Consider the following 21,528-nt stretch of genomic DNA (forward strand, 5'->3'; position numbering starts at 1 on the left):
TTAGTTACCTGCTAAACTTCTTTAATAGATTTTTTCTTTTTGATTTTTTTTTTTTTGGAACCGTTCGTAAGCAATTTTATGGGATATCAAGATGAGACTTTAAAGTTGACCAGTATTAAGACTCGAGTCTGGTCAGTGTAGGCCGGCCAAGCTCTATGCTGGTGTCAAAGGCGTATTACTTTACAGCGGCCTTTTTGTAGTTTGGACCGTCTACATTATAATACATTGTTGTGAATACTGTAAAATGGTTTATTACAATGCTGGTTGTATCATTTCACTTAGCCTGGGTTCCAGACTGTCAATTTTTTATGTGCTTCTGTTCGGCAAATCGACATTGTTGATACTATCAAAACCAGAGCTGTTGTGTTATCTATGACGATCGAGTATGAAATAGCGCGTAAGTTATGAATAAGCAAAAAAAATATCAACGCCTGAATCCCAGGCTACATTTCACTGGGTGTAATGATAAAAGATAAACTTTCAACATTCATACATGTGTTCAAAGATAAACATGTGTTAGCACTTTGTACTTGATTATCAAAAATTGAGAAAAGGACATACAGATAAAGAAGAATATTTACAATTATTTTGTATATTCATTATAATTTATTCTACAAAATATAATTTAATAATGGAAAATCTAGAATTATACTAAGAATTATACTAAGAAATATACGACGTGTAATGTATTTCATAGTTATATGTAATTCTACGTGAACAAATGTGACAAATTAGGCAAGAAGCATATCAACATAATGGATACTGCAAGTTATAGAAGAGACGATGAAGGGATTTCACTTAACACCGTTGAAGAAAAGGTAGGGTGAAGTTAGGGCATAAAAATACCAGACAATGTAACTTATATTATCATAACAATACGCATATTTCTCTATTATCTCTACATCTATTCTAGCTAATCCTTAAAGGCACATTATGGCTAAGAAATCCATATTCACCAAATTCTTTAAAAATGTCAAACATGTGTTTAATAATGTTTTTACAAATGGATTTTAAGTATACTAGATGTTTAACAGCTGAAGAAAGTAGCGCTGAATGTGCAGCATTGTGTCGAAAAGGTAGCAAAATGTAAACAATGACGTACGAGTATTTTGACTTCCATATAAAATACTTATTCACTATAACTACACAAATACTAATTCACTATAATTACAACATTGGCAGTGAAGCAATAGAAGCAAAGTAAAGATAGTTCATCTTTATAACAAAATGAGTTGTTTATGAAAACTGTAACAAGATACCAAAAGTTTTTGTGATATAAAAAATCATAGCATTTCTGAGGCTCAATGGGTCTTTAACCTCTTTAACCTATAATGAACTGCCCAGCATTAAAAAGTAAATTTTCAAGGGATTCTAATATCATAATGATGCAGGTTAAAATAATATCTATATATATATTGACTCTTGTCAGACTGATGGATGTATATGATGGCCTGGGTCAAACCTGGTCACAAAGGTTACTAACTTTCAGTTCCACGAGGCACTAGCCGTGTCCAAGTTATGTACGAGTCCAATAGAATCAGTATGGTACTCAATAATGTATAATGAACTGTTATTTTACACCACAAATTCTTAAAGAGGAACACGTTACATTAAAGAAAACTCTCAAACCGACAGTTTTTGTATCATATTAAAAATATAGTGTTTTTTTTAGAACCACATTAATTTGATATGGAATTCTTGGTCTGAAAAATGAAAATAAGGCTACAAAGAGGAGATATTGATTTGATTTATATTCTTTTTGGACTCGAAAACTGAAAACAAAGTTAGGTGAAGTACATTATGTATGTAGTCTATAGGAATTATTTTTTTTGGAAAGCGAGTCTAGATTGAATCCAGTAATGATTTCTATAGAAACGTCACGTGGTACAAATAATGCTTGTATTTTATAGTGAACCGTATTCTTGTGGATACTGATTAAATGGGTTATCACAGTGTTAAAAAGCCCAATTCAATGATTTATTTATCATTTTCGCTCAGATAAATCGTTCATCAAATATACTATCAGTTAGTACTTGAAGCCTGCTTTTTATGTATTTTAACATTGTGACAAATTGTAAAAGAAGTACAATGTAAGTTATAAATAAGACAATAGTAGAGGTCATCTCTCTATGTATTTTTTTCATTTTAATTTCAATATCTTCCGAAAGAGACGATTTATAAAAATAAGGAGCAGCACCCAACTTTCCAAAACTCTTCCAAAACTATCCCTTTGTATCGTAATAATTTGAATATCTTAACTAACACTTACAGGATATTTATGTAAGACTAAATGTGATATTTATCCAATTATTAATATAATTATTATGGATTTCCAATGAATATATTTAAAGTATTAATAATGTTGCTACCTTACTTATCGCATAATCTGGAAATTTAGTGAGATAGATTAAGCAGGATTGATCGAGAGAATAACATTTGTAAATCATGTAATCAAAATGCTATTGAATCTGAATACCATTTTTGCTATGTCTCAGTGAATACGATATTTTAAAAGGAAAATACGCAGATATACATAAATAGTTATCTTTTCAAGGTAGGGAAAATTATAGATGCGTCGATGGAAAGTAAAAGACATATTTGGTTCTTAACGAAGAAAGTTAATTTGTTTATTTCTTTATATTTGTTTTAACTGCATTAATATAAAAAATGAATGCATGTATTAAGAGGATATTTTTTCGTTTGCGTGAAATATGGAATATATTTTCACGAAACATGATAAAATGCCACATATTTTCACGAGCCGGTACGGCGAGTGAAAATATGTGGCATTTTATCATGTTTCGTGAAAATATATACCATATTTCACAAAAAAACGAAAAAATAACCTTTTTATTTAATTTCATTATCAAAGAAAATGGTAACGAATCCCCTTGCTGGCTACCAACTGCAATTGTACAGCGCGCAGTAATTTATGCGTAAGCACGCGCTGTTTGGCGCTATATTGTGACGTCATGTAAACAACTCTTTAAACGTCTGTACAGCGTTAATTACTGAATTAAAGATATTGGTGTTCGGATTAATTTTCTTAGTTAGACCATTTTCTATCATGCTAGCTAGTTTTCAAAACAAAATTCAAGAAAAAGTTGTTTTGTATTCATCAGATTTTTCAAACAAAACGGCGAAAGAAGCCCCTTAAAATAAATATGAGTTTTGACTCCGCCCACTTTCATATTTATATTTCATATTTATTTTTAAAAAATATGAAATATATTTGACTGATATAGCACCATATTTCATGGGTAAAATTAAATATTTTCTTTATATTCATATTAAACGTCTTTGCCATATATAACGTACGTGTGAAAAAGGCCAAAAAATTAAAATTATTACATGTAGTCGAATTATTATTAGTTATTGTGTGAAACTAAAATGCCCAGAGCTTAGATATTTTGCATGTAGCATGACCTTGTAAACCTCTGCAAAACTGATAGTAAATGTAACCACGTGGTCAATATTGGATTTCATTTTTTTACGTCTTTACAAAAACACTTGGCGATTTTAAATAGATAAAAAAAGTAAAATACATAAAGACATGTCCTCTAATAGCCACGATAAGGAGATTCCAAAAATAATATATTAAAAAAATATTCAAAAATTACTTACGTAGAAGGAGAAGTGTTGATTTGCGGCTTTATCTTTATTTTAAGTCCCGCCTCAGCTTAGGTAGTATGAAAAAATACGATTTCGATCGGCGTCCAAACTACAATTGTTACGACGTCATATGTGACGTGATAAGTTTTAAAATTTAAATGTATCGCTTTACCCAATGTAACATTACGCCCCGGTCTCCCCTAGGACAGGTAAGTTAAATTAAATATTGCACACTTTGAATCGTTATCATAAACCGTGTACATATTTAAATGATACTTTTACCGAATTTACCATTCAAAAGATATTTTTTATAGAGTGAGTATCAATGATATTCGTATAAATGATTCTATCACTTTCATGACTGAGCCAGACGAGCCCTACCTAGAAATTGTGTCTAAACTTTTTGCGTGAGTCTGACAACCAAAACAAACTAACTTGGTATACACTAGTCCTTCAGGGCACTGAGGATATTCGTGTCCGCAGTGACAACCGCTCTACTAGTGCATTCAGTGTTTTAATTATATTTAACGCCATAATTCGAATGCCTCCCCATTCATCTGAGAATTGACGTAAAGGGTCAAGAGGTTTCAGCAAGCTACGTCATGTGAGATGGTACGTTTAACCATGAAAAAATTGTTTAACAGCTTTTTTTCTTCGGCTGCATGCTAAAAATGTTGTATCATATATAGCTTTATACACTTTTGAAATAAGAAATATGCATTCACATATTGTAAAAATTCCTTTTTGAAGCATGAGGTGAAAGGTCTGAACGTGTGGACAACGTGTGTGTTTGTAGTAGGTGTGATAGCTGGGTCAGGATTTCTCACCTTACCTAAAGCAATTGAAGATTCTGGTAAGGCATTCCATAAGTTACATTACATATATTAAAATATCTACTAGTTTTAAACCATTTGCATGCTGTTTAAATGACCTCTGCTAAAATGTGACTTTGTCGTCTGCTTTATGTTATAGTTTTAGCCGATTTTCTTCAAAGAGAATGTAGTTCAAATGTTAAAAAACATGGAGCCAGACCAAACCTTGAAGCAAGCTAAGGTTTACCAGTGACCAGTCATACAAACTTTTATAACAGATTATAATAGCTTTTTTAACTGCATTCAAATTTACGAGGTCGTTTCACCAAACGTCGACAAATGATTTTTTCCAGGGTTGATAGGTTTTCTTCTTGTCGTCTTGTGTTGTTTCGTATCCGCATATACAGGGGATATTTTAGGCAAATGTTGGACTATTGTCAGGGATAGACATCCAGAATTTAGGAATGGAAAGGTTCGATATCCGTACCCTGCTATAGGAGAGGAAGCGTTCGGTAAATGGGGCAGGTATCACGTGATTAATTTTCTCATCGTACGGTTTATAATTTCACAATTATCCGGGATTATTGATTTTTTTGGAACACCGAATAATTTCTATCATATTTTAATATCCGTATACAATGGTAGGATACTACGTCATCGCGCACCTGCTGAATGCCCCCACTTGGACCATTTTTCGTCGACTCGAAGGACTTGAGATAATTGAAGAAAAAGTTTATAGAATTATTGCCTGGTTTAGGCCTGAAAACGGGATAAGTGTTTTTCTCTGAATGCTCCCACTCGGACTTTTCCCGAAACATATATGAAATAAGGTTGAAAACCTTCTTGAAAATTATTTTTAACGTACCGGAACATAAACCGAGTCATGTTTACCCATTATTCTATATTAGTTTCAAATATTTCTATTCAGAAGTCATTTTTTCTTAATTCTTTTAATAAAAATGGAAAATGCTCCCACTTGGACTCAACTTCCGAGATGCTCCACTCGGACCTAAATAAATACAAATTTTTAAAGCACATTGCTGTGTTAAGATATTATTATTTGTTCAAAATATCTTTATATTCACGTTCATATATTCATATAATCAGTTAGAATTCAATGAAAATACGATACTTATATAAAGTTGTGACATATTTTATCATAACAGTCTCGTAAATATGTCTTCTTAGAGGATCAGTTATCGGCCTAAGGATAAGAAAAAAGGTTGTGTTGAAACAATTCCTCGTTAAATAGAGTCGCCGAAATAAGAAACAAATTGATTATACATTTTAAAAATATAATAACTTTGTTTTGCAGAAAGTATTTGTGTTTGTGACCAGTATGGGAAAAGGTTTAAACCACACTGCGACGTAAGGAAGCACATGGCAGGACATTTTGGCACGGCATAGCCGGAGCAAATATTTGAGATACCAACTGTGGATATATCTCAGTGAGGAGGACACAAGAATAATAACTCTTTGAAGTTATTGTCTTTTGTTCAGTTTTTGCGTTAATTTTTTGGACAATGTTTCATAAAGGATCAATTCATCTGAAACTTAACTGGATGATAGATTTCAATAAAGTAAAATACCGCAAACAAGAATGACAACTCTCCAGTTTTGGAGTCTCTTTGTATTCACTATGATTAGTTTGCAAGGACAATACCTCTAAATGTATTTGAGATATAAACTTGAAACTTTATATTGAACATATTTAACCTTTTACCCCATGAGCATATTGCGAAAAATTGCCATTTTCATTGAAAAGCCTCCTGTAACAAGCTCAAACTGCTGTGAAACTATGAAAAATACTTCAAAACTGATGAAACTTGGCACAAATGTTGACTACACCATAGCCTCTGTAACAGCATGCTCAATCGTAAATTGCCTGTTACCATGGCAACGGGGGGACGTCTCAAATTGCCAAAAATCACTATTTTGCATTGTTTTTTTTCCATCAAAACTGATTTCAAAGTGCTGCAACTTCTCAATGAATTGAGATAGAGTAAAAGGCTTTTCAGCGTCGGTTACTAGTTACCCTAAGATCGACCTGAGGCCGTTTTTAGCCTGTCACATGTCCCAAAATTTTCTTGGTGATGAGGGAGACTCCGCCCCCTTTAAACCCCCCAAACAGCAGGGGGCACATCCCCCTTCTGGCAACCCCCTGATGTAACATTTGGATGGGGGACGGCGCCGAAAAAGTGGTCATTTTTTTACAACATTTCTCAAACGAAAAACAGTGTTTGGGGCCTGCCTAAATAGGGCATTTTTTCATTGTTTGTGACCTCAAAAAGGGGGGGGGGGCAAAAAGCCGTCGAAAGACGCTTATATAAGAGAAAAGTTAATAGAAGTGAATAGCAGAGCATAAGGACCAGGCTCGGTTTATATTCCGGTACATTAAAAATAATTTTCAAGAAGGTTTTCAACCTTATTTCATATATGTTTCGGGAAAAGTTCGAGTGAGAGAAAACACTTACTAGTATCCCGTTTTCAGGCCTAAACAAGGCAATAATTCTATAAACTTTTTCTTCAATTATCTCAAGTACTATAGCCATTCTTTGGTGCGCTACATGATTTTTAATACTCTTACGTTTTCTTATAATAAAATTGTATTTTACCTTCGAGTCGACGAAAAAATGGTCCAAGTGGGAGCATTCAGCAGGTGCGCGATGACGTAGTATCCTACCATTGGTATATGTGAGTCAAATTGCTAAAGGTTGATCCCTGAAGCGTTTGTCGCTGTGGGCTGGAAACACCGTGGATGAGAGGAAGTTATACAGCCAATCTGAGAAAAGACGGCGGTTCTACTAAATAGCCTGTTCAAGTGGGGGCACTTTTCCACCTGTATATACATGCAGCGCAAGAGGATCACCATATTATAACATTTACAGTATCGGACTTAGTTATTTCACTCTTGAATGAAACAATATAATTAAACAATACTATGAATTTAAATCCAAATACCGAATCTGCCAGTAGATAGAGTTATCATAAGATGTGAACGATACCTCTGACGATATGCTTTTGAATTTTGGTGAAAGTATACTATTTAAGAATCATACACATGTATAAGACATGCCAAAGTCAAAATTGTTTTCATTTTTATTCCAGTGCCGTCATATCGTGCTCCATTAACTTTACAATGTTTGGCACAACCGTCGTGTACATTCTGCTCGCTGCCGGTAATATTGTTGAGCTTCTTCCAGCAGACAGCAAGTGGACTTGTTGTTATATTTCACTTATCATATGGGGTGTCATGACACCGTTTACCTGGCTAGGTACACCGAAGGATTTCTGGTAATTATCAAAATAGTTAAATACTGCCAAATTTAGTTACAAATGTATGAGAGGGGTATTCTAATTAGTGGCAACGACTGTGCGTTTTTATAAATAAGTCATACCTGTGAAAAATTATTACCAGAGTCCATCAAAAATATTTACCATGGACCTCTACATACTTTCAAACCTTAGATTCCATTCCGAAAAAAATATTGAACTGTTCTTTGGGTAAACTGGTAGAGAGCGCTTCCGATGGCACTGCGGGTTTCAAACCGGCGACCGCGAAGGCAAGATTTGATGTATTGATTTAATCAAAAGTTACAAGGAGAGAGGCCATGGCTATAAGCGGGATGTAGCAAAACATAAATTCTCTGCTCCTCTAAATAAGTTTACACCAAGGCTGACCGGTGCAGTTATTTGATCTTGCGCACCCCGGACCTTGGGTTTTTTGTAATGTAGTTATTAACCACAGCAGTGAGAACATGGTCGAGGTAAAATGTTCCAGTGACACTGCCCCTCCCAGGCACAGCGACACTGGCCACTTTTCCATCACGGTCAAAAATAGAGCTCACATAACTCTTTAAACGCTCCTGCTACGTTGAGCAATACCTGGGCGATTGCTGTTTTCACCTACCCACATGTAACTGAGTTTATTGTCGGGCTAAAAAATAACGCCACGTTCCAACCCCTTTGACAATTTCTTTTAGGCGTTTAGGGTTTCGATCTTTGAAACTAGTCAATAAGGCCGAAGCTTTTTCAATCCTTTTCTGATCAGAAGTTAGCAAATGCGGGATCAAACGGGCGTACACTTCCCTTAACTTTTCATGCAAGATGGAAAACACATATGACGCACTAAGGCCAAATAGGTTACCTATCACAATATGTCTTGCATCTTCATCAACTATGGCTTTAACAGTGCTGATGTCTTTTTCAGAGGTAGGGAACATTGGCCGCCCACGGCGGGATCATCCTTGACATTAGTTCTACCTTTCTTAAACATTGACACCCACCTGGCAATTGTACGATATGGAAAGGCTTTTTTTCAGAACCGTTTTAATTTCTGACACGCATTTACCCATAAATCCACGAGTTTTTCAATAAGCTCGTTGCTTATTTCTCAAATCGCAATGCAACTCAGCCATGTTTACAACCAGTATACAAAACCACATGTATTTAAATGACCTGCTAAAATTTTATTGCACGTGCAAATCGTGCGAAAATAGACTGTATATCATACATGTACTTTCACAGCAAATCATTTTAAATTAAAATTTTTGCCAAATAAATTTTGGTCCCACTCGAAAATGTAAAAATTTAATTGTGACTGAATTCTTTCAGTCAAAAAAACGTTAAAAAGATCATAGATACTTTTAGCATAGTAAATGTTTTAATTTTTTTACATTTTACTTGGGAAGTACTTTTTTTGAATTTAATGTTCCCTTTTCCGATAAAAGTAAGGTTTTAAAAACTTGATTGGCAAAAGTGACTTAAATGTTAAAATTGGGGTAGAATAAAAGCACGGGGAAGGGGAAGGATAAGTAATAATGAATTAAATGAAAATTTTTAAAAGTGAATTTTTTTTTTCTTGTTGTTGCTGTTATTGTTGTTTTTTTTAAAAATTGTGTTTTCACTCTTAAAACGCCCCTCTCTGCCCAGGTAAAATGTACTCAAACGTTTGATTTTACAGTATTCAAAAAAACGGGACTATTGCATATTCAAGTTTTTAGATGGTTTTTTTTTTTTTTTTTGAAAAAATACTTGTTACAAATTTTTTAAAAGGGGATTGCTGCAGGCGCAAGCTGGCAAGAAACCGCCAGCTTTATATTTTTTGGAGTAAGTGATAAAAAACTATAGTAAAAAAATTGACGCCCTGACGTAAGCCCCCAAAATGTTGCCCTCATATCGTTTTTTCCAAGTTTACGGGACAATTGTTTTTGCAAAAAAGGGGCATCGCGTTTCCAACGTTCCCCAATCGAATGGCAAAACCCAAGGAATTTTGGCAAGCTTGGCCTGGAAAATATTTCAGTGAATCATTACTTCAAAATATAATTTACTTGGGGGGATTTAAACCCCAAAGGTTTTTGGGGGGAAGCTTTTTTTAAAAACAGCATTAACCACTCGCCTACATAGACTTCGCGGTATTAAATAATTATTTTTTTACAATAGTTAACAAAATTATTTCAATGAAACATCATAATCATTTCTTAACATTCAAGACAATATTTAAAACGGAAAGTAACAAGGAACATTTAATAACCACTGTGTTTCTTTTCAGTTGTTTTTGTGATTTATATGCCGTGTTCAATAGCTACTTATGTTGTATATGGTGAGACTATAGAAGCAAATATACTGAGTTCAGTGGCTAGTGGGCCAGCAACAACAATAGTATCAGTTCTGATGACTGCGCACCTTTTGTTTGGTATCGTCATCGTCATAAACCCTGTTTCCCAACAGTTAGAACACGTGTTGAATATACCGGAGAGTAAGTTTGCTTTTCTTAAATAAAGATTTCCAATCAAATCACAGGGGCAATGATATGCATGTAGTTTAATATTTGTTATAATTCTGTTTATGTTAAAGACCATGTAAGACATTTTTTTATAGTTTTATAACATAAATCTTATGCTCAAATAAAGATTTATCAATATTGTAAGTTTCAAAAAGAATTATTTGTAAAAGATATTACCGAATTCAACATTTCATGTAAATAAAGGGAGGTAAATATTATTCTTAAGAGTATTTTTTTTCCGATAAAGTCTAAGCCAATTTTTTTACAAATAAAAAATGAATGCGTTAATTTTTACGCTTAATTATGACGTATATAAATATTTGCTGTTTAAATTAATATTAACATATTCTTTGTTGTTTTGAAACTGTTTTAGAAAAATAAATATATACGAACATATATAAAAGAGTTACATAGGCCTACCATTATAGTGACCACTTTCATTTAATGTACTGAAGCCGAATGTTTTTTATTTGTTTGAAGTTCAATATGCACAATAACATATTTCAATAGGCGGTAAAAGTAAACAAAATTTTCAGATTATGTTCTTTTTCTTTTTGTTGTTATTGTTTTTTGTGTGTTTTGTTGTTGTCGTTTTGTTTTGTTACATATTTTGACTCAGTTAATCTTATTTCTGAAGGCGTCAGAAGCAAATTCACCTGTTATTTGCGCAAAATCGTTCAATAGTTTTTACAATAAATAATTACCAAAATCACTATGCAAAATTATAATGTATATTATTTTATATATATTACAGCCTTCACGTGGAAACGTATACTTTCTCGAACCTTGACAATGCTAGCAGTTTTATTCGTGGTGGAATCTGTACCCCATTTCTCCTCCATCCTCTCACTGGTCGGCGGATCCACAATATCTATTCTAGCGTTTATATGTCCACCATTATTTTATCTCAAACTGTGCCGAGGCGATGGAATGTGAGTAGAATTATATGATATGATTAAGAAATTATATATGAGCCGCGTCACAACAAAACCAACATATATAGTGCATTTGCGACCAGCATGGATCCATACCAGTTTTTTTAAACATGTTTTAGATTTTAATAAATATGATTAAGATAAAATACTATATATAGCACCGACATGACCAGAAGTAAAAATAAATCTTGTCAACAAAATGTTTTAGACAATCATAAGAAAACAGAAAGTCACGTTAGTTACCGACTTAATATGATAAAGTACTGTTCTACTTAACGTAGAAGAGATACACAATTTCTTCATTGTAAACGTTTTGTAAACAAAACCTTTTTTCTCTTACAGAAATGTTCCACTACATACAAAAGTATTTCTCATTGAAATAATGCTTATAGGCGTGACCGCCGGAGTGGCTGCGACTTACTCGGCGATTTCTGATCTGGCTGTTAACAAGTTCACAGTTCCATGCTATGTTGATGCGTATAAAGCCTGTCCTAGGTAGACATGGAGGACCTTGTATATTTTCTTAGAATGACTACAGTTAAACAAACACTGGAAAATATATAATAGATTTTAAAAGAAGTAATTGCTGACTATGACAATACAGAACATATAAAATACAATGTAAGTTTTGATAAAATTGATGGTCTATCCTATATACAGTCGAACTTGTGTTAAGGACCATATCCAAATAAACAAACAACTTTCTGACAAACTTTTATTGACGAAAATACAACATAGTAAACTCCTGAATAAAGACCATTTGTTTATTAACTCCACGCATGGTCTCTCCTTTGGATGACCGTTATTCACAAGTTTTACTATATTCACGAATTAAATAATTCAGATTGGAAATTTTACATTTATAACATTAATATTTCTGCTTAAAACATAAGAATCTTTAATCCCTACGTAAACAGTATAGATGTATTGTTCAATAAAACAAAAATGTTTTCTTTTTTTTTTTTTTTAGTAAATACACCTTCATACATAATTGCAAATATGCAAGCAGCACTTTCTTTTTGGTGCACTATGCAGTGCGCTTTTACGCAAACTGATTTCGTTAAGTGAATTTACCGGTAATATTGTACAATATGATATTTTAATGAAATGTGTCTGTAAAGTGAATACTTTATGACAAAGAAAAACATTTCTTATTTTTAGCAAAGGGATATTCTCTATCAACAGCTAGCATGAAGTAGAAAATCTTGATAATTTTCAGTATTGTTAATTAAAAAAGACTCGTTGATCGTGACGTGATCAATGTTTCACGGACAATGACGAAGTGCTCCGAAATTTCAGAAAATTAGGAGGGGTGCATTTCTTTGATTTATGTATCATATTTAGACAAAAGATATTATGGGCAGTCAAACCGATTCTGTATTGTTCCTGTTTTGATGCTCATCGCTTGCAATATTTCTTCTCTTTTTTTTTAATATTTCAGACACCGAATGTGTCTCAACTATGATGTATAAAAAAGGCAATATTTTATACCCATTTTATATACTTATTGAAACTAAGTCGTACGATGTGCTAGTAAAGATAACAACATTCATATTAGTGCATTACAAAAAGTGGATACCAGTCAATGTTTATTTCATATAAAGTTTACAACTGTTAAATTCATAAATTATGCATTTGGTTTACAATGAAACGAGCCGGGCCCAGGCACCCAAATTTTTCTTTTCTTACTGACTACCAATGGTTGAGCTGTGGCTACTTCCGCTGGAACAAACTGGCACGACAGTCCTGGGCCACATCCACAGTGTCCGTTTGCCTGTTCGAGCGGCCCGCAGTGATCGTGTTCAAGACGGTATCTTTCACAAAGCCCTGAGAAATTGAAATACTTAGATAAAATTTGAGGAAAAAACTTAAACTTTAAATCAAAACTTAGTCTATATATTGCTTAGTGTAATATTTGGGATACCCGCGACTGATTTCCATCTACAAAAGAATTGGTATGGAAGAAATTACCGACATGCCAGCAATTCATGTTACCATGGCAACACAGAAAACACAGCAGAGGCTGCCTTTGTGTAAAGACAATCACATTCAACAACCACCTGTACTTTTGGGTTGAAATAAGGTCATGAATTGTAAGAGTATAATATGGTATATGTAACACATATGCATATGACAAACTAGTATTTTTAAATTAAAGGAACTCCACTTAGGTCTAATGGGATAAAACTGAACAAAATGAAAATATTACCAATATCAAGTGGTAAAAATCGGCAAAGTATGACAGAGAAATATACCCAGAATTAAATTGAAAAAAACAAATTTATGCGAAAATCAACCGAAATTAGGAGAAAAGCGTTGCAACGCTTTCCAGTTTTGGGCCATTTTTCACAATAAAAATGATTATTCTGGAAAATCATGATGAGGGAATGAGATAAAAGAAATTTGCGCAAAATGTTATTGCAGGATAAGAACATAATTCAATTGGTATACAAATCTCGGAAAAAAAATCAGCGCCGTTATGTCTTAAAACGTCAGTGGAGTCCCTTTAATACGATGTTGATACTGAATTGGTTAATAATGAAGTGGTCATGAATTTTGCATCGAAGTGAATATTTCTTGTCGAGCGCAAATTGGTGCGCAGATTGTTGTAAAGGCTGCTTGTGCAGTGGTTCAACAAATAATAACACCATCTATATAAACCACACCTTATTGCCTTATATCGAAGTATTGAGGACTGTATGTCATTCTTCAGATTCATTGCTGGAATAAGTTTACAATCTCGTACACAGTGATCTTCCCTTATTAGTACAATTCTGCAAAGGGAGGTAATCACTGTTACTTATCAGTTTTCACCTTGTTTGTGCTGTGATGGCTGAAGCGGAAGGATACTGGCTTGACGGCGTCTGCTGACAATCTCAAATTCAGGTTTTATATAGCAACATTCTCCAGATCCGCAATCAGTGTTTTGTGTACATAATGTACCCTAAAATATACAAACGACATATTGTACCCTAAATTATACAAACGACATATTGTACCCTAAAATATACAAACGACATATTGTACCCTAAAATATACAAACGACATATTGTACCCTAAAATATACAAACGACATATTGTACCCTAAAATATACAAACGACATATTGTACCCTAAAATATACAAACGACATATTGTACCCTAAAATATACAAACGACATATTGTACCCTAAAATATACAAACGACATATTGTACCCTAAAATATACAAGCGACATATTGTACCCTAAAATATACAAACGACATATTGTACCCTAAAATATACAAACACATATTGTACTATTCTATATATTTTTTATCAAAACCGACAAGTTTTACTATTAAAAGGACATACCCTGACACATTAGAACAAATTATAATGTACAAAAATGAACGCATTACCCTCAATTAAACAGATAATGACAAAAAGGACATACTATACAATAAATTAAACACATTATGAAGAAAACATGACTTAGTTTAACAGATTGTGGTGAAGAATGAACATATTGTACCCTAAATTAAAAAAGTTATGATGGAAAATGAACATAGAATACACTTTATTACACAGAATATGATGAATAATGAATAAATTGTACCCGCAGATTATGATGAAAAAATCAATATTGTACCTATGATATGAATATAGACATATTTCATTATAAAAGAAACAGACTATTGTAAAAAATATATTGTACCCTAAAGTAAACACACAACAATGAAAATGCTGTCCAGCATATGCAAACATTCAATTTTCTTTCTACAAACATCTAAAAATCATATGAGCCGCGTCAAGACAAGACCAACATAATGGGTTTGCGACCAGCATGGATCCAGACCAGCCTGCGCATCAGCGAACAGCATGGATCCTGATCAGACTGCGCGGATGCGCAGGCTGGCCTGGATCCATACTGGTCGCGAACCCATTATGTTGGTTTTTGTCGTGACGCGGCTCATATATATATATCTTTGTCTTCGTTCATTATATTAACTAACTGGTCTTATATCTTATTTTTGAAATTGTCTGATTTAGCACTGAAAATCGGAAATTTCCTACCCCGATCGTGTAAACCACAGAAGTTAGAACTGCGACAAAGAACGCAATTTCTTTCAACGTCATGTTTTTCAAAGCCATTCGTATGTATGCCTTCGACTTTTCTGAAATTTAGCTATAAATAAGTGCTGTTATCATTTGACTTTAAAATTGAACTTAAATAAGACAGAAGATAAGGCGAATGACACCGTAAACAACGTGGAATAAACATCTTTATCTTACATAGTCCAATATCCTGTTATCTCCTTAAACCGGAAGTCCAGATTTTTGATACTTAAAAGTACATCTTCTGGGACAATTGTTACAAATAGATATATAAATAAAAAGGGCAAATGTTGTTCATAACTTCGGAGGCTTTTTTCTCGATGCTCAGAACGGTCAAAATTACAATTTAATGAAATTTGTATAGATCTATATAGATCTACATGTAGTTCCAGTACATGTACACGAACAAGTATAGGGTCTTATCAGGCTATCCTGCCTGTATGCACTGGGGACGTGGTCTCTTGAGTCATTATCGGCAGTTGTGTTCATAGCAAATTTATCTGAATTACATTACAATAACATTTGTTGTTTGAACCTGAACGAGTAGTACAGTTATATCTGTAAACAAAGAGTAATAGAATATATCATTGGTTTAGATAGGGAATAAGGAAATCGATCAGTTTCATTTAGAACGAGACTTGAGTGTGCTCGAGGGTTGGGATTTTCCCAGTCCCTTATCTAACCCACTGATTGATTATTTTTCTCATTTACCAGAAACATAAAAACTTAGTTTTAAAAGCACCAGTTGATAAATTACATAGAAAACAAACATATATTTAATTTGAATATTAAAGCAGAAAGGATATTACAAATATTTTCATTTTCGTGGTCAACTCCAAACCGGTTTTAAATAGCCTTATTTCATTGTAAAATATATAAAAAAAAATATTCAGAAATTTGTCGGTACAGTCAAATTTTCTACTGTTGTTGGTCTTCGGTGACATGCATTGGACAGTTTGTGTACGAAAACTGGCTTGTTTGCCGAAACTGCCAGCAATTGGCGGTGAAAAGTGAACAAGACTGCCAAAAATTGGCGGCGAGAAGGGATCCAGACTGCCAAAGTTTGTAGGCTACAAGGGAACCAGACTGCCAAATATTTCGGACAAGAAATTGCAGCTGTAGCATTTTCGCAAATTATCTTAATTTTAACCCTGACATCATTAAGGAAAAAGATGTAGTATGAAAACCGGAAGATCCGACAACAGTGTTGACAAGGGTCAACTACTCAGTCTCGCATTTTCTTTAAATAATTCGAATTTAAATTCGTTTTTTTAACTTTGCAGAAAAATGCACTGTATCTTCCAGTTTAAGTAAATCTTTAAAAAGAAAAAAAAATCATTGAACAGAAAAATGATGGCGTATGTTGTTATACTTACACGTTTATGATAGATAATATATTTCTTCAAAATTTTAGTCTCAATTTCAGACGATATCTCGATGTTGTTAATTTTTATCTGATCATACTGTTTCAGTGATTCCAATACCTGCAGTATTGACGATTGAAATCTACCCGTTGCACCTAATTAACAGGCTCAATTTATGTTAGCAATATTCCATCTCGACGGATTTCCGGATCATTTCCCCCTTTATCAGATTTCTTTTTCTACCAATAATATTTGCAATGGGAGATTACTCAAGCAGGTTTAACTACAAATATGTATTAACAAAAGATTACTCTTTCTTCTTGTCGTTTTAATACGTTTTACTTATAATTGTATCATAGTATGGGGACTTTTCTGTTATAAATGTGTATACATATACATGCACAGTGCGTTAACTGGAGTGCAGGTATTAGTTACCCGCACTCCAGAGCATGCCCATTGATTGGCTCATTTTGGCTGGGGTTTACTTATTGTGACGGCAGAGAAAGGGAAAGGGACAGATATATCATATTCAGATGCTAGTTCATTGACAACAGGGAACGTGTTTTTATGTTTGACTATGATACATCAAAACACTCGGCAATCTGATTAATACTCGGGGGCTACGCCCCCTCGTACAAATCAGATAGCCTCGTGTTTCGATGCTTTTTCTATTACATAGAGAAAAAAATATTGAGCCCACAAAGAACGAACCAAAGACCGTTTACATCCAAACAGAGGAAAACGGTCACGTGGTACAAATTGACGCTGATCTCGAGTACACCTTTCCAAAAATTCGTCATAATAGTTATAGCGTTGTTATTAAAATATTTATAGTCAATGTCGAATATAAACTGTATGCTATCAAGTAGCTTGAGCTATTATTTCCTGCCAGATATCTTCACTTTGTTTGTTTCATATGACATTATTTGCTGATATTTATTTTATTTCAACACTCTAAAATATATCATATTTCATTATCAAATTTTGTAAAGCGTAAGATAACGTTTAAATATAAAGAGAAAAGGCTGATTTGCTTTTTAGCTCATCTGAGCTTGCTCAGGGTGAGCTTTAAGGATCGTTGAATGTCCGTCGTCAGTCGTCCGTCCACATTTGTTCGTTAACTCTCTAGCGGTCACATTTTTGCCTCAATCATCATCAAACTTTGTCAGGCCGCTTGTTTATGTAATTGCTCGGATAAGTTCGAACATGGGTCACCTCGAATGAAAAACTAGGTAACAGGAGCATAAAATAGAAAAATCTTGTTTACACTCTAGTGGATAATGTCTTGATCCAAATATCATCGAAATTGGTCTGAAAATTTGTTTTAATGATTTCTAGGTCAAGTTTGAATATGTCTCACCTTGGGTCAAAAACTAGGTCACAACGCCAAAATATGGAAAAACCTTGTGAAAACTCTAGTAGTCACTTTTTTTACTCAATCATCATCAAACTTTGTCAAAATGCTTGTCTAAGTAATTCGAACATTGGTAATCTCGGATGAAAAAATAGGTCACAGGAGCTAAAAATATTAAAATCTTGTTCACACTCCAGTGGCTACTGTTTTGATCCAAATATCCTTGAAATTGGTCTGAAAGTTTGTTTTGATAACTGCCATTTCAAGTTGAAACATGGGTCACCTGAGGTCAAAAACTAGGTCACAACGCCCAAATATGGAAAAACTTTGTTAACACTCTGTGGTCACATTTTTTACTAAATTGTCATCAAACCTTGTCAGAATACTTATCTAGGTAATTGTTGGGATGAGTTCCAACATGGGTCATCTCTGATAAAAAAAACTAGGTCAGAAGAGCTAAAAATATAAAAATCTAGTTCTTATTTTAGTGGCGACTGTTTTGATCCAAATATAATGGAAATTGGATTGAAAATATTGGTCATTTGAATGAAAAACTAAAACACAGGAGCTAAAAAAAGAAAAATCTCGTTAACACTCTAGTGGCTATTGTTTTGATTAACATATCCTTGAAATTGGTCTGAAAGTCTGTTTTAATTTGATGATTTTTTTATGAATATGGGTCATCTCGGATGAAAAACTAGGTCACACCGCCCAAATATAGAAAAACCTTGTGAACACTCTGGTGGTGACATTTTTGACTCAATTGTCATCAGACTTGGCCAGGATGTTTGTCTAGGTAATTGCTGGGGTGAGTTCGAACATGGGTCATCTCGGATGAAAAATTAGGTCACAGGAGCTAACAATATAAAAATCTTGTTCTTATTTTAGTGGCGACTGTTTTGATCCAAATATCATGGAAATTGGTCTGAAAGTTTGTTTTGATGATATCAGGGTCAAGTTGGAATATGGTCACCTGGGGTAAAAAACTAGGTCACACTGGTCAAATATGGAAAAACCTTGTTAACACTTTAGAGGTCACACTTTTGACTCAACTGTGATGAAGCTTGTCTAGGTAATTGCTCGGATGAGTTAGATGGGTCAGGTGAGCGATCTGGGGCCATCTTGGCCCTCTTTTTTAAAAAATAGTGTAGGTACCTTTCTGAATTATTGAACTTGTTAATAAAATAATATTTTGCACGCCAGAGGTTCGCATAATATAATTTTATTCAACTGGTTCTATTAATTCAGTATTGAACCTACGCTCATTTAATATCATCGCTTTATTTTAATTTAGACTGCATAGTATATCAAATTTGAGCTTAATATATTTTTTATAACCTTGTATCTATTTTCAGATCCCTTGGCCATTTACGTATTTGTCTTACATTAATATCGGCTGAATATTGATAATCTTTAATTATCAACATGTTTGTTAAATATCATGTAATCAAATAATGATTTGGTGTCAATATTTCTATAAGAAGGTCGTGTAACAATGAATAATAAATAAGTACGCATAATTTTACCAACAAATGTGTCACATTTGTTACATTTGATGTTGTTTTGATCAAGTTCTTTTAATAAAGGAGTAATTTCTGCGTAGCACTTATATACAAGTATATAGTCATGTTAAGTGATCGAAACACAAAAAAAAGAGTTTCACATCCCGCGAGACACTTTAGACCACTTAACAAAACGTATATCTGTATGAGGCCACAAGTAAAACTTAAGAAACTGTATCAACTGTGTCAGCTTGAACTCGGGTTGACATCGTCGGATCATTTGACAGAATTTAAACATATATCTCAAATATATGAGCCGCGTCACGACAAAACCAACATAATGGGTTTGCGACCAGCATGGATGCAGACCAGTCTGCGCATCCGCGCAGTCTGATCAGGATCCATGCTGTTCGCTATCAGTTTCTCTGCTCATTATAGGGTTGGTACGCGAACAGCATGGATCCTGATCAGACTGTGCAGGCTGGTCTGGATCCATGCTGGTCGTAACCACTATATGTTGGTTTTGTCGTGACGCGGCTCATATATATTTTAACACCTAATGCGATATTATTCTTATGTTTTAAAGTATAAAACATTTTTTAGTGAAATTAAGAGTTATACAATCGTTCTTTGAAACTCCAGTGCCACTGCAATTTTATTTTAATTCTTGAGAACACCAGTACTTACAGAAAAATGTCTCTCAAAATAGATGTGTTTGCATGTTGGTAAGGACATTTGTTATGTATAACAGGCCGTGACCTTTTGTTCATCAGCTCATACGCAAATCATACACTAATATTTCATGATGATTGTTCATTTTAAACAGTCGGAGTCTTTCAATTGACGCAATAAAGATATACAAATGTATATAATGATTGTTGCTTTTTCTGTGTTTTTTTCTGGGAAAAATACTGGCGGTTTGAATGTTTTACTTCCTGTCTAATTCCTTGTAATCAACACTTGTTTCAATTTAAAAATGTATTGTTTCCCTGAAATGTATACAATTCCTTGAAAGCCCTCTCATAATTTCCACCCTCTCACTCTTTCCACGTACATGATAGCTGTTTTCTATGAACACTTAATATCACTCATTGTCATTTAAAAGTCTCTTAGCTTACAGTTGAGTACAAGATCCTTGTCCGGACGGGGGTTTTTCACAAAAATTCAAGTGTGTTTACGTAAATGAGAAACTTTGAGGATATGGACTTCAGACAAAAAAATTCACTCAGCGTTTTTTTGTGTTTTATTTCTTCCTTTCTTTTTTGTTTGCATTGCACTAATTAGAACAACATTTGACGGAAATTTTACATTGCATTAAATGCAAATATTTAAAACTTAGTAAGAAAATTAATCAGTATGGTGATAAATGACCTTTGACTAACGTAATTCAATATTGGCATTAGGAGCATTCTTTAAATATGTTGTTGAAGGTAGCAAAAACCAAGTAAAATTAAGACATTTCACCTTGGTCAAGGTCATTTATGAATGAAGGTCAATGTTAATATCTATTTCGATCATACGTCGACATGACTGTAACAATACAATGTACCTCTATTAAAAATTTTTTAATCGAGCTAAAAAGCCAAAGGAGGTCGCTTTATCGTAATTTAGGTTAGCCGATACCAAAGTTTACTTTTACATCTAAATCTGTGCAAATGGCCCAAATTTCATAGCTGTACATCTAAGGACAATAAGGTCACCTTGACAAAATCTAGGTAAGCTGATATCACAGTTCAATTCAAATAATCTGTGCACATGGTCCTAATTTCAAAGCTGCATATCAAAGGACAAGAAAGAAGGTCACATCGTTAAAATCAGGGTCAGCTGATATCAAAGTTCAATTTTACATCTAAAAGTGTGCACATGGTCCAAATTTTATAGCTGTAAATCAAATGACAAGAGAGAAATTCACTTGTACAAATCTGGGTCAGATGATATTAAAAATCAATTTTAAATCTCAAACTCTACACATGGTCGAAATTTCATGGCTGTACATCAAAGGACAAGAAAGGTGACATCATCAAAATCTAGGTCAACTGATAACAAAATTCACGGTGATAGGGCGATTACCACAACTTTTCCGCGCAA

General features: G+C 33.8%; 3 protein-coding genes across 3 annotated transcripts; 2 read left to right on the forward strand and 1 right to left on the reverse strand.

Moving 5' to 3' along the window:
- Positions 1-507: 507 nt before the first annotated feature.
- LOC132751233 (uncharacterized) lies at positions 508-7,741 on the forward strand. Its single transcript, XM_060741385.1, has 4 exons — positions 508-818; positions 4,363-4,465; positions 4,778-4,949; positions 7,533-7,741. Exons 1-4 carry the CDS (start codon positions 756-758, stop codon positions 7,720-7,722), a joined length of 528 nt encoding a protein of 175 aa, XP_060597368.1. The 5' UTR covers positions 508-755; the 3' UTR covers positions 7,723-7,741.
- Positions 7,742-9,942: 2,201 nt separating this feature from the next.
- LOC132751225 (uncharacterized) lies at positions 9,943-12,211 on the forward strand. The gene is made up of 3 exons (XM_060741378.1): positions 9,943-10,182; positions 10,964-11,141; positions 11,487-12,211. The coding sequence occupies exons 1-3, from the start codon at positions 9,993-9,995 to the stop codon at positions 11,641-11,643; spliced, it is 525 nt and encodes a 174-aa protein (XP_060597361.1). The 5' UTR covers positions 9,943-9,992; the 3' UTR covers positions 11,644-12,211.
- Positions 12,212-12,720: 509 nt separating this feature from the next.
- LOC132751226 (uncharacterized) lies at positions 12,721-15,339 on the reverse strand. Its single transcript, XM_060741379.1, has 3 exons — positions 15,179-15,339; positions 13,959-14,088; positions 12,721-12,971 (listed from the first exon to the last, which is right to left on the reverse strand). Exons 1-3 carry the CDS (start codon positions 15,254-15,256, stop codon positions 12,772-12,774), a joined length of 408 nt encoding a protein of 135 aa, XP_060597362.1. The 5' UTR covers positions 15,257-15,339; the 3' UTR covers positions 12,721-12,771.
- Positions 15,340-21,528: the final 6,189 nt, after the last annotated feature.

The sequence above is a fragment of the Ruditapes philippinarum genome, unplaced genomic scaffold (assembly GCF_026571515.1).
Source record: "Ruditapes philippinarum isolate M1 unplaced genomic scaffold, ASM2657151v2 ctg470_1_1_1_1, whole genome shotgun sequence".
Taxonomy (NCBI): Eukaryota; Metazoa; Mollusca; class Bivalvia; order Venerida; family Veneridae; genus Ruditapes; species Ruditapes philippinarum.